Source organism: Papio anubis, chromosome 6, assembly GCF_008728515.1.
Source record: "Papio anubis isolate 15944 chromosome 6, Panubis1.0, whole genome shotgun sequence".
Taxonomy (NCBI): domain Eukaryota; kingdom Metazoa; phylum Chordata; class Mammalia; order Primates; family Cercopithecidae; genus Papio; species Papio anubis.
This window is the reverse complement of record NC_044981.1, coordinates 41,853,282-41,866,953: the sequence shown is the minus strand read 5'-3', so window position 1 is coordinate 41,866,953 and position 13,672 is coordinate 41,853,282. Positions and strand designations below refer to the sequence as shown.

The 13,672-nt window shown below is 51.5% G+C and overlaps 1 protein-coding gene across 10 annotated transcripts in view; it reads right to left on the bottom strand.

Annotated features, from left to right (window-relative positions):
* The window catches only part of ABCC10 (ATP binding cassette subfamily C member 10), a 25,326-nt gene extending 11,654 nt beyond the window's left edge, over positions 1-13,672 (bottom strand). For 7 of the 10 annotated variants that reach the window (XR_646016.4, XM_009205236.4, XM_009205237.4 and 4 more), the window contains exons 1-8: positions 13,464-13,670; positions 13,083-13,254; positions 6,998-8,216; positions 5,512-5,739; positions 4,145-4,301; positions 3,803-3,912; positions 2,040-2,119; positions 1,259-1,430 (exon numbers count right to left, since the gene is read on the bottom strand). Coding sequence is in view for 9 of the 10 variants with exons in the window: in XM_009205236.4 (XP_009203500.2) it covers positions 1,259-1,430; positions 2,040-2,119; positions 3,803-3,912; positions 4,145-4,301; positions 5,512-5,739; positions 6,998-8,216; positions 13,083-13,243 (2,127 nt within the window). In the remaining variant the exon portion in view is untranslated. Of the gene's footprint in view, positions 1-1,258; positions 1,431-2,039; positions 2,120-3,802; positions 3,913-4,144; positions 4,302-5,511; positions 5,740-6,997; positions 8,217-13,082; positions 13,255-13,463 lie in introns of all 10 variants that reach the window. The other 3 variants (XM_003897634.5, XM_021937317.2, XM_021937316.2) reach the window with 3 other exon arrangements.

Here is a 13,672-nt window from a genome sequence, read left to right as displayed (position 1 = left end):
GCTTGAACCCGAGAGGCAGAGGTTGCAGTGAGCCGAGATCACTCCACTGCACTCCACTCTGTGCGACAGAGCAAGACTCTGTCTCTCACGCACAAAAAAGTAAAAACTTATAAAAGCTTTTACATCAAATCTGCCCAAGATATCTTACTACCTTGCCTGTTAAACAGACAGGGTAGGAAGCCAGGCATGGTGGCTCACGCCTGTAATCCCAGCACTTTGGGAGGCTGAGGTGGGCAGATCACAAGGTCAGGAGATTGAGACCATCCTGGCCAACATGGTGAAACCCCATCTCTACTAGAAATACAAAAATTAACTAGGCGTGGTGGCATGCAGCTGTAGTCCTAGCTACTCGAGAGGCTGAGGCAGGAGAATTGCTTGAATCCAGGAGGCGGAGGTTAGAGTGAGCCGAGATTGTGCCACTGCACTCCAGCCTGGTGACAGAGTGAGACTCCATCTCAAAAAAGCAAAACAAAACAAAACAAAGCAAAACAAAAATTAGCTGGGTGTGGTGGCTCACTCCTGTAGTCCCAGCCACTTGAGGGGCTGAGGTGGGAGGATCGTTTGAGCCCAGGAGGCAGAGGCTGCAGTGAGCCAAGATGGCGCCATTGCATTCCAGCCTAGGGGACAGAAAAAAGACCCTATCTCAAAAAATAAATAAATAAAGAGGAATAAAAAGAATGACAGCTGGATACAGGATGCCCCATGGTCAAGGTTAAAGGTGCTCCTTTTCAGGGACATTCTACATTTACCTGGGTAGGGTAGTGGTGGTGACATTCTTGAAGGGGACAGCGGGATTGGGTGGGAAGTCAGGGGAGAAATCTGGAATCTCTTCTCCTATACATGCAGTACTCTGGACTGGGGGCAAGGGGAAATCTAATAGGCTTGGCAGGTTTCCCTAGGGTAACCTGCAACCAAATGAGACCTTGACTCTTCCAAGCCTTCACGGTGGGAAGTGGGTATGGAGAAGGGGACAAGGAGCCCGGCTGTGCAGAGCTAAGCCTGACAAGTGGAACCCTCCCTACCTCCAGAGGCCTTAGAGCTCTTCCCACTGCTGTGGAGAACACATAGTCATCACCCTACTGGGCCCTATGGGAAGGGGCAGCTGGACACTCTGGGAGGACCACAGTCCGACGGCCATTCCTAGATGAGTGATGCCCGAGCAGAAGCAACCCCTTTCCGGAAAAGCAAAGCGCTGGTTTGAGGTGTCAGCGACACTGGAAAAGCAGGCAGCTAAGAGGTTTCAAGGCCAGGCACTCACACTGAGATCATCATTGAGGGCGCAGGCTTCTAGCACCTCCTTGTACAGCTGTGCATCAAATGTCTTCCCAAAGAGGATGTTGTCTCGGATGGTGGCAAACTGGATCCAGGGTTCCTGGGTGGCCAGGCCAAAGCCCTTGGACAGCCCCCACACCGCCACGCGCCCATGCAGCCTGCAGAGAGCCAGGCCAGCAATATGGGGACCAGCTCTCTGCTGGGTCCCTCCATGCCCAGCCCTTGCTTCCTAGAAACCTCCTCAGGCTGCTGTCTTCCACACAGGGTCCCTCTTCATATCACATGACTGAGCTGGCAGCTCCTGAGGTCACAGGGTCCTAACGAAGCCCATTCTGGGTGGAGAAGGGAAGAAATTGCTCTTTGGCTACAGCCAAGCAGCTGTTGTATTTACATGTGGTCAGGAGCTCAGTAGAGAGTATGGCTACCACATTGTACTTGTTCTCATCTGAAAGCAAGGTCCTCCCTCAAACCTATGCTCCTCTCTGGATCCCTCCCCTGCACAGTCACATTTCTGAAAGAATAGGTGACACGGGATGTTTCCATTCCTTTGCTCACTATTATAGCGTTTAAAACACTCTGGTGTAATGATTACAATGATTCGCTTTCTTGGCCACCTCCTTCTTTCCAGATTGAAAACTCTCCCAATAAAGGGACCATGCGTTGCTCTTCTTAGTACCCCTGACCCCCAAAAGGGGTCCAACATATAGCAGGGGCTCAGTGTTTGCTAAAGGACAAAGTGAGGACGGGGTGCATAAGAGGTTGGTTACCTGTGGAGCTCTCCAGCGATGGCAGCCAGCAGGGAGCTCTTCCCACAGCCCACCTTCCCCACGATGCCCACCAGCATACCCTGCAAAGAAGCCACACAAGCGTCTGCTATTGGTAGGGGATGGGACAGAGGGTGCAGTGGTCTCCCTTCTGACACTCTGGGCTGCCAATCCTCCCACTGAGGCTTCTTTTTTTCTTTCTTTCGTGTGTAGGGAAAGAATTCTCCACTTCACAGGCTGACCTGTTGGCTCTAGAGAAGTAGGGTGCTTTTTTCTCCACTCAGAGTGGCTATCAGTTTCACTGTCTATGTGAAGGGCCTCTGAAGGGGAACAGCATGCCAGAGAGAATGGGAGGAAACCACCCAAGAACTTCCAATGTAAGCTCTAAGACAGGCATCCCAGAATGGGAGAGGGAAGGGTAGAACTCCAGGCTTTAGGTCCTGGATGGTGGGTTGGCTAAGTCAACCTGTGGCTAGACTTCCCCTATCTCTGGGAGAAAAAGCAGTGCTTTGCATACATCCCTATTTCTGTGGGCTTATAGTTTAAAATTTTCTGTTTCCCTTTTTTTTTTTTTTTTTTGTCATAACATATGGAGCTATCTCCCTGCTAAAAAAAAAAAAACAAAAAAACAAAAAACAAAAGTCCTAGTTCCTTCTCTAGAAGGGACTGGGCTCTCAGAAGCTCTATCTGCCTGTGATGCCCCAAATCTGCCAGCCAGGATCGACCCATCTACAAGTGACCACTTCTGAGGCCTTTCCCTGGGAATTTGGGACCAGGATCCAGAGACAGCTTCTCCCTGTTGGCTGTAATCTGTAAACTTGAGCATTCTCTGTAGTCAGATCTTCTGCTCAATGGAGGGTGTGTCCACAGAGAGAAGAGGACCAGGCAAACACAGGGAGAGAGGCACACAGAAGCAGAGAGCTCTGCGAGTTGAGGCCTGGTTCTGGGCTATTTCTAAGATCCAGCTGCGTTCCTGCCTTTGGATTCTGCAACATATCTCTATATCCTTATTATAATTCTTGTTTGCTTAAGCTAGTTGCAGTGCATTTCTGTAACTTATATCCAAAAAAGCCCCAACTAACACGTTAGCAAAATTCCTTTGTACAAATCCAGCCTTGTCTTGCCTGAACTAAGAGGAAAAACAAAACACACAGCCCAAGCCAGAAACGTGAGCCAAATGTGGTGGAGGCAATTCAGCCACCACCAGAGAATGCCGGGTTGAGCTGTGGGGCACAGGGTTGGACAAAGGTCAGGAGAGAGTGAAAACTCAGGACAGGAGGTGAACAGGAGTTGGCTTATTGCCAGGAATGCCCCATTTTAAGTTCTTTGTATGCTGTAGCATGAGCCACAGGGTGTGACTGCTTTTCACCAGCCTAAACAGGGGATCCCCATTTGCAAAATATTTCTTGGAAGCACTTGCTGGGCCTCTCCCCCAGATCCCCAATCTGGGGGAGATGTTAGTTAAGCCCCAGGGCCTGTTCTGAATGCTGCAGCTTCTGAGGGACATGGAGAGACAAACACACCTATTGGTCTGGACTGGATGGATACACGCTGCCTAAAGACCAGAGAGAGGTGCAACTATTCTGAGATTCAGATGTGAGGTGTCCTCTCCTCATGGATGAGAACCTGCTCACCAAATGCCTCTCCCTGCTGCAGCAATTAGGGCTGCAGAGCGATCAGCTATGATTGGCTCGGTCATTGCTTCTCTGACATGAGTTCCTCTCTTGTGAGTCTGAGGACTCTCCCAGGGTGTCTGTTCAACAAACCTTTTTCACTTCGAGATGACCGATGAAGGTCTCCTGGCTGGTTCCAACTGGGTCCCAGGAGAACAAGGCTCCATGCAGCTCCAATACTGTAGATGGTTCTGTGGGGGGATCTGAACACAGAAGCCACTTGATTTAGGCTCCTAAACTACCACAATCTGCTTGGGGAGGGTAAATCATGTAATTGACTTGCCAGCCCCATATCTACCTGCCCAGAGCTAACTGAGTCTGAGTTTTGGATTCCGCTCTCTCTAACCCCTCTTGGTGACATCTATGCGTGGTACCCAAGTGGCTCCACTCCCCTTCTCACCCTGTGCCAGGTTCTGCCCACTAGCTTCCCATTACCTGGGCTGTAGTAGGCCTGGGGGTTGTGGTTTGGAAGGTCGAGGAAAAGCTGGATCCGGTCCAAGGACACTTTGGCCTCCAGGAGGCCATTGATCACCCAAGGGAAGTTGTTGAGAGGAAGAATAAGCATTCGCACCAGTGCCAAGGCCGTGAACACCTGAGGGAGGTGGGAGGAGGGTGAAGCCCCAGGAGTTATCTAAGGGCCTGTTTCTAAGGGAAGCCCTGTGGACAGGTCTGTGGAGGAAAGAACTGGGCAACGATAGAACTGAAGGGCTGGCTGGCCAATCCTGGGAGCAGATGTGGCAGAGGTGGTCACTTAAAGAATCCTAGAAGGTCCGGTGTGCTAGCGATAGAGGTTGCACCCAGCATTTTTTTTTTTTTTTCCTTGACGGGTCTTGCTCTGTCACCTAAGCTGGAATGTAGTGGCATAATCTTGGCTCGCTGCAACCTCCACCTCCAGGGTTCAAGTGATTCTCCTGCCCCAGCCTCCTGAGTAGCTGGCATCACAGGCATGCATCACCACACCTGGTTTTTATATTTTTGGTAGAGACAAGCTTTCACCATGTTGGTCAGGCTGGTCTCGAACTCTTGGCCTCAGGTGATCCGACTGCCTTGGCCTCCCAAAGTGCTGGAATTACAAGTGTGAGCCACCGTGCCCGGCCAAGGTTGCATCTTTTTAACTAGGCAGGCCTAGTTCATTTTGAGACTTTTTTTTTTTTTTTTTTGAGACGGAGTCTCGCTCTGTCGCCCAGGCTGGAGTGCAGTGGCCGGATCTCAGCTCACAGCAAGCTCCGCCTCCCGGGTTTATGCCATTCTCCTGCCTCAGCCTCCCGAGTAGCTGGGACTACAGGCGCCCGCCACCTCGCCCGGCTAGTTTTTTGTATTTTTTAGTAGAGATGGGGTTTCATGGTGTTAGCCAGGATGGTCTCGATCTGCCGACCTCGTGATCCGCCCGTCTCGGCCTCCCAAAGTGCTGGGATTACAGGCTTGAGCCACCGTGCCCGGCCCATTTTGAGACTTTTTTAGAATTTCCAAGTAGCAACATCACCTGGCCTTGGCTAGACGCAGGACTGGATCAAAGATTTTTTTCCTAAGGCCATTAGAACGAGTATAAAGAGACCTAACCCCAAGCCTGGAACTGACTAGAAGTTGGAGTGAAAGGTAGAAGAGAGGAAGGAAAGGAATCCTTCACAGAGGGGAAGGTTATATATCCAAGGCCCCCACAAAAAGTTTCCTTCAGTTTTCCCTTGGTCGAGAGGCAGTCAGGGATCCCTCCCTCCTTCTCAGCCAGCACCGAGGGCCTGAGCCTACGTCTCCACTTCGCCGAAGTCTCCTTGATGCTGGTCCCCTTCCTTCCTGGTCCTCACCTTGGTGGCAGTGAGCTGGTGTCCCATGAGGACATAGGTGATGAAGATGACGATGGAGATGACAACCGGTAGGGCAGCCCACAGATATACACAGGCTGCATCCAGGTATTTGATGACCCGGAGTCGCCCCAGCTCTCGAGCCCGGCAGGTCTCTACTCGGGCCCCCAGTGCCTGCTCCCACCCGCAGAGCTTGATGACCCGAATGCCACTCAGCAGCTCTGTCACAAGCTAGGGAAAGGAGACAAGGGAGAGGCGTGAAGTGGAGGCACTGCTCGTGTGTCTTGTCCGCCAAGCCTTCCCCAGGCTCCTGGCAGAATGTTCAGTATTCTAAGCTCCTAGATACTCTGCACTGCCCTAGTCTTGGTTTTCTTCCTCACCTCAATCCTTTCTGGAAATCCTGCCCTTCAAATCCTTTTCAGCCCTGGGTTGCTTCCCCTCCCAGTCTCTCTTTTACTTCTCCACTGGCTCCAGCTGGGGACAGGTTGGAGTGGGAATTCCCCACCTTCCTAGGAGAAGAAGTGGTGGAAGGTGCAGCCAAGTCACCACAGTGGAGTAAAAGCACTCCTCCCATTAGATGAGGGACAAAAGGCTATCTCCCAAAACCAAAAGATGTGAGCTTCGGGGGCTGGCCCCCCAGTTCTGGCCCCCAGCTTGAGTGGCACAGAAACTATCCTATAGGAGTACACAGAAATAAGAGGCCACACCACAGCCCAGGGTCAAACAGGCTAATGGGCCCAGGGAAGATGGGCAAGGGCCAAAACTCCTTGTCTGTAGCTGTCACAGGTAGGGGAAAAGGCCTCATGCCATAACCATCTATCAACCTCCCTTCCCTCCAGGAGCACTCTGAACTGTTCCACTAAGGGTCGACAACTATGCTGTATGAACCCCCAGGACTGCCATCCCCTTTGTACCCACAATCACTGCAGAACCCAGAGCTGATTCAGCCAAACCCTAAACACCTAGAGTTGGCCCAGGCAGGAAAGTGACCTATTCCCTTTCCCTCAGCCTATCCAAAGAGGCAGCTGCGGATCTCCTAGGTCTCCCTACATGCAGCCATGGGGTGGTCTGTGCCCTAGGTAAAGAGGTTGGAGACTTGGGTCCCAGCTCAGGCCCTACAGACCTGTTTGGTGCCAGGGAGATGACTTCCTACCTCCCAGGGTGGCCACATGTATTCAGAGCTTACTTTGTGACTGGCACTATGCTAAGCATTATCTCATGGGATCCTTACAGCTCTACAAGGTGAGCTATTATTATTCTCATTTTACAGACGAGGAGGGGGGAAGCCCAAATAGGTTAAGTGACTTGTCTGAAGTGATTGAACTAGTAAGTGTAGAGCCAGGATTTGAACCCAGGTCTATCTTTCTCCAGTCTCAGCTCTTAACTTTGAGGTCACTCTCACTCCCTCAGGTAGTGTGCATAGGAAGACCTGTGGCCCTGGGCTGGGTGGGGTCTCCAGATAGCTGAGGGACCCCAAGTACCCCCTCACCTTAACCCGCGCATCCTTGTGCCGTAGCATTTCCTGGTTGCTGGCCATGATGCGGGTGGCAATCACTTTGTTGACAGGTACCAGCAGCAGTGCCAAGATCAGACCACCCACAAAGGACACGCCTACCTGCTGGTACAGCAGGTAGAGGGTGATGGCCAGCTGTAGGGGCAGGCCCCAGGCTTCATGGAAGCTCCCAGCAAAGTTAAGCAGCCGTTCAGAGTCAGTGCCTAGTAGGTTCAGGGCCTCCCCAGTAGGAGGGCGGCTGGGCCCCAGCTGTAAAGTCTTGCGGTACAGGATGTTCAGCACGGCCCCCCGTGCCTGAAGTTTTACCTTACATACCTCATACCCATACTGATTCTGCAGCACAGCACCCAGTACAGCCCCACTGGCTAGCCCCAGAGCGTAGAGCAGGCCATGGCTTAGTGGCTCCTGCCCCTCTTCCAGGAAGCCCACCAGTAGGGAGAGCAGCAGGGGCCCTGAGAATCCCAGCATGGTCCCTACCAGCTTCAGCAGTCCAAGTGTCAGATAGCACCGTCCAAAGGCCCTGTATAAGGCCCTCCACAGTCGGGCCCCCTCCTGCCAGTGTGACTGGAAGACACGAGCCAGGTAGGTTGGATGCAGTCTGTGGGGGAGGCGGCAAATGTCCTGAGGCTGCTGGAGCTCTCCACAGGCCCCACGGGCCAGCAAGGGTGCCAGCCAGGCATAGGAAAAGTGTGACAGCCAACTCTCCCCATCTTCAGCCACCTCAGGTTCTTGATCCTCGGGCAGGAGGGGTTCCTGAGCCCAGGGTTCTCGTGGTCCCCCAGGAGCTGCCCATCCCAGTGCATAGGCCAAGAGTGCAGCCAGCTGCAGGATGAGCAGGCATAGGCGGGCCACGGGCCCTGGGAGAAGTGGGGGCAGAAGTGTGCCTCGTTGGCAATGCCACAACACGGTCAGCACTAGGGCTGGAGCTGGCAGCAAGGCTACCAGGGCCAAGGCCAAGGGACCCCGGGAGTGGCCATGAGAGGAATGGGATAACACCCACAGGGCCAGGCTGTGGCTGATCCAGGCCACAGCTGCCACACACCCTGCCAGCACCTCTAGGCCTATGGGTCCTGGGCCTGCCCCTGGTGGCAAAGCAACTGGAAGGAGGTCTAGCAGCGGGAAGACGGAAAGCAGGAAGGAAGCTGCAAGTCGGAGGCGCCATCCAGGACTGCAGGGTAGGATGTAATCTGGACTCCTGAGGACAAGAGGGAAGACAAGGAGGCACGCTGTGGCTGACTCAGGACCCAGACATACCCCTCACCTCCAAAAATTCACTTACCTAAGAAATCAACTCCCTTCCTGCCTTGCACATCTTATCCCTACCCCACTTTACCTCGGAACCCAGGGTCTTTTCTCCCAGGAAGTCTTCCCAGATGAACCTAACTCATTTTCTGACGAAATGAGCTAACAAGCCACCTGAGCCTAACTACCTACACCATTTCTGACTCTTTTTTTGTTTTTTTTTAACCACAGACATTAACAATTTTGAGGTAAGGTTGTACTTAACATGAACACTAGGAAAAAAAAAATCCTGGGTACTATGTTTGCTACTTGGGTGATGGGATCATTAGAAGCCCAAACTTCAGCATCACACAATATATCCATGTATAATTACAAACAAGCACATATCCCTCATGAATCTAAAATTTAAAAAAAATCCAGGCCAGGTGCTGTGGCTCACACCTGTAATCCTAGCACTTCGGGAGGCTGAGACGGGACGATCACCTGAGGTCAGGAATTCAAGACCAGCCTGGCCAACATGGTGAAACCCCATCTCTACCAAAACCGCAAAAATTAGCCAGGCATGGTGGCAGGCACCTGCAATCCCAGCTACTCAGGAGGCTGAGGCAGGAGAATCGCTTGAATCCGGGAGACAGAGGTTGCAGTGAGCTGAGATCACGCCACTGCACACCAGCCTGGGCGACAGAAGGAGACTCCATCTCAGGAAAAAAAAAAAAAAAAAAAAATTCCAAAGTTTTCATGCAGATAACCGCTAAAGGGTACATATTCATTTTTACAAAAGGATCCACCTAAGAGTACCCTTAAATTCACCTGAAGCACTATTAGATGAATAAAAATTGGACTTACATACAGCTTTTATATTCTAATATGGTAGCCTAAACTTTATAAAGCCTTGGAATATTCTACTCTCTTTCCACTGATTGTAGAAGGTGGTGTGGATTGCTTTTGTGACTCCTTTAGCTGAAGAAAAATATCTCTTTCTGCTTGTGTTTACATCTTCTTGGCATACAAAGAAATTTTGTTTGTTTGTTTGTTTTTTGAGATGGAGTCTTGCTCTGTCACCCAGGCTGGAGTGCAGTGGTGGGATCTCAGCTCACTGCAAGCTCCGCCTCCCAGGTTCACGCCATTCTCCTGCCTCAGCCTCCGGAGTAGCTGGGACTACAGGCACCTGCCACCTCGCCCGGCTAGTTTTTTTTGTATTTTTTTAGGAGAGACGGGGTTTCACTGTGTTAGCCAGGATGGTCTCGATCTCCTGACCTCGTGATCCGCCCGTCTCGGCCTCCCAAAGTGCTGGGATTACAGGCTTGAGCCACTGCGCCCGGCCAAAGAAATGTTTTTAATAAACAAAAGGTGATCTGTTGCATTAAGAATCAAATACAGGGGCTGGTCACGGTGGCTCATGCCTGTAATCCCAGCACTTTGGGAGGCTGAGGCGGTCAGATCACTTGAGGTCAAGAGTTTGAGACCAGCCTGGCCAACATGGTAAAACCCCATCTCTACTAAAAATATAAAAATTAGCTGGGTATGGTGGCACGCACCTGTAATTTCAGCTACTTTGGGACACTGAGGCACGAGAATCGCTTGAACCTGGGAGGCGGAGGTTGCAGTGAGCTGAGATCGTGCCGCTGCACTCCAGCCTGGGCGACGGAGAGAGACTCCATCCAAAAAAAAAAATTAAATACAGGAAAACATACCTGCAGCAATGAGTGTCAGCATGTCTTGAAAGTTCATATAAAGAGGACTGAGTCTGTTACACCCTTTGTTGGCAGGGCTAGGTTACTAAAAGTTTGCTTGTAAACTAAAATGCAGAGTCTTGCTCTGTTGCCAGGCTGGAGTGCAGTGGCGGGATCTCAGCTCGCTGCAACCTCCGCCTCCCAGGTTCAAACGATTCCCCTGCCTCAGCCTCCCTAGTAGCTAGGCGTTTTCTTAAAAGTCCACCTGATGACACTGATTTGTAAGGATTTAGATGGGAATAAAAATCAGCCTTTAAGAATTCTATAGGCCGGGCGCGGTGGCTCAAGCCTGTAATCCCAGCACTTTGGGAGGCCGAGACGGGCGGATCACGAGGTCAGGAGATCGAGACCATCCTGGCTAACACGGTGAAACCCCGTCTCTACTAAGAAATACAAAAAACTAGACGGGCGAGGTGGCGGGCGCCTGTAATCCCAGCTACTCGGGAGGCTGAGGCCGGAGAATGGCGTGAACCCGGGAGGCGGAGCTTGCAGTGAGCTGAGATCCGGCCACTGCACTCCAGCCTGGGCTACAGAGCGAGACTCCGTCTCAAAAAAAAAAAAAAAAGAATTCTATTTCTGGGCTGGGCATGGGGGCTCATGCCTGTAATCCCAGCACTTTGGGAGGCCAAGGCAGGTGGATCGCTTGAGGCCAGGAGTTCAAGACCAGCCAGGGTAACACAGTGAAACTCCATCTCTAGTAAAAAATATGGAAATTGGTCAGGCATGGTGGCACACACCTGTAGTCTCAGCTACTCCAGAGGCTGAGGCAGGAGAATCGCTTGAACCCAAGAGGTGGAGGTTGCAGTGGAGGTGGAGGTTGCAGAGCGCCACTGCTCTCCAGCCTGGGTGACAGAGTAAGACCCTGTCTCAAAAAAAAAAAAAAAACATTTGTTTCTGGCTGGGCATGGTGGCTCACATCTGTAAACCCAGAACTTTAGGAGGTTGAGGAAGAAGGATTGCTTGAGCCCAAGAGTTCAAGACCAGCCCGGACGACAAAGCAAGGCCTTCTTTCTACCAAAGATTATATATATGTATTTTTTTTTTTTTTTTGAGACAGAATCTCTCTTTGTCGTCCAGGCTGGAGTGCAGTGGTGCGATCTTGGCTCACCGCAACCTCCACCTCGTGGGTTCAAGTGATTCAAGAGAGGGTTTCACCATGTTGGCCAGGCTGGTTTCAACCTGACTTCCAGTGATCCGCCTGTCTCAGCCTCCCAAAGTGCTGGGATTACAGGCATGAGCCACTGTGCAGGTCAATTTTTTTGTATTTTTAGTAGAGATGGCATTTTGCCATGTCGGCAGGCTGGTCTCGAACTCCTGGCCTCCCACAGTGCTGGCATTACAGGCTTGAGCCACTGCATCTGGCCTATTAAAAATAATTTTAAAAAATTAGCCAGGCGTGGTGGCATGCACTTGTGGCCCCAGCCCCAGCAACTCAGAAGGCTGAGGTGGGAGGCTGCTGGAGCCCAAGAGGTCGAGGCTGCAGTGAACTGTGATTGCACTACTGTACTTCAGCCTGGGCAACAGAGGGAGACCCTGTCAAAAAAAAAAAAAAAAAAAAAAAGCACACACACACACACACACACACACACACAAAGAAAAGAAAAAAAAAAGTTATATTTCCTAAGATGTGGGGACCCAAGAAAACTGGCCCCAAGTTGGCCATCAACCAACCTCATCACCCCAAGTCTCTTTTCCTCTCTTAATCTCACTTTCCTCACCAGCACAGTGAGCAGTGAGTCTCAAATTAAAAGCCTTCTGAGGCCCTTTCCTACCTTAGGTTCTCGATCTCTCTAACCCTTCTCAGCAACACACACAAGGCTGATAAGTGAAATGAGGCACAATTTCTATTGATCACGTGATGGTCTTCCTTGCTTTCGCAGGGAGCGGATGAATCCCTTGGATAGGAGAAGCTGTGGATCTGCTTGGTCTAGGAGGAATTCTGATTTGTTTCTTACACAGAGACAAAAGTCTAGAAGGGTTTAATCACCTAGCAAAGACATCCACAGCCTTCTCAGAGGAGCAGCTATTAAAAATTGGCACAAGGCCGGGCGCGGTGGCTCAAGCCTGTAATCCCAGCACTTTGGGAGGCCGAGACGGGCGGATCACGAGGTCAGGGGATCGAGACCATCCTGGCTAACACGGTGAAACCCCCTCTCTACTAAAAAATACAAAAAACTAGCCGGGCGAGGTGGTGGGCGCCTGTAGTCCCAGCTACTCGGGAGGCTGAGGCAGGAGAATGGCGTAAACCCGGGAGGCGGAGCTTGCAGTGAGCAGAGATCCGGCCACTGCACTCCAGCCTGGGCGACAGAGCGAGACTCCGTCTCAAAAAAAAAAAAAAAAAAAAAATTGGCACAGTCTTTTGGGAACTCAATCTAATGAGAAAGCAAGCAAGACCTCTTGGATAGGGACACTTTCCCCCATCAGACTAGGAACTGCTAAAGCCAGAGACCAGACCGCCTTCCTGTCTTCTCAGCAGCTAGAATGAGACTAACTTTAGTCATCTCTAGCCATAAAAGAACTAAATACAAAATCAAGGTAAGTTTAGCATCCACACCTTATAGCCCTTAATTGGGGGAAGGTTTAATGTTTGATTTTGCTCTTCTTGTCTATCTACTGCTTCCCCTTCAGCTGAGCCTACGTATACTTTTCTTAATCTGGAAACACTAACGTTTCATGGGTTGAAATGGTGAGAAACTGAGCCTACAACTTAAACACGTCAGCGCTTTTGGCTAAAAACGTTGTTCCCCCAATTCTGCCTTCAATTCATGACAGCTGAGTCTGGGTAACTGAAAATGGACAGTTCTGATGATTTCTGACACTCATTAGACCTTTAAAAACATGCCAGGCACTGCACTATATGCTTAAATTAATTATCTCATTTAAACCTCCCAAGAATGAGACTCAGAGAAGGCAGGTACTTGCCCAAGAGCAGCCACATTGCTGCTAAGTAGTAATGCTTAGATTTTATTCTACTTCTGCCCTACTCCAGAGACCTAGCTATTCTGGTGACACTGCCGGAAGATGTAGGTTGCGGGTGAGATCTGCAGGCACACACGGACAGATGCCTTGCGCTTGTCTCTACCCACCTCGGGGTGCCCAAGTAGCAGGCACTGAGCACGGCGAGGAGTGCGTGGGGCAGGGCGCTGAGCACCAGCTGGGTGAAGCAGTGGCCTGTGGTGTCCCCCTCCCACAGCGGGAGCGGCCACGCTGCGCTGCTGCCGCACAGCTGGGCCAGAAGTCGCTCCATGGACGCCTCACCTGAAGGCAAAGTTGAACGTGAACGCGGGGCAGAGTAACAGCCGGCTTTGCTGGCGCTTTCCAGCCCGGTCTCCCCGCCTCCAGCCCCGCCCCGGAACCAGGACCGCCCGTCGCTTCCGCCCCGAAGCCAGACCCCGCCCATTCTCGCGGTACCAAGGGTAGAAAGGTAGGAGGTTTCCCCGTTGGATTTCTGGACGCTGGTCACCCACCTTTCCATCTGTTTTTCCCCTCTCGTTTCTCCGTCCCCAGGCATCCGGAACCTCAAACCTGAAGAAGCTGCTGTGCACCGGATTCCGATATCCTGAATACTGGTGTATGCAAAAAAAACTACTGCCCGGGCGGGGTGCTGCGCCAGCCACGGCTGGTGCACCCCTGAGGCTGGAACACTTAGCCGGCGCTCTTAGCCACGCCCATATGC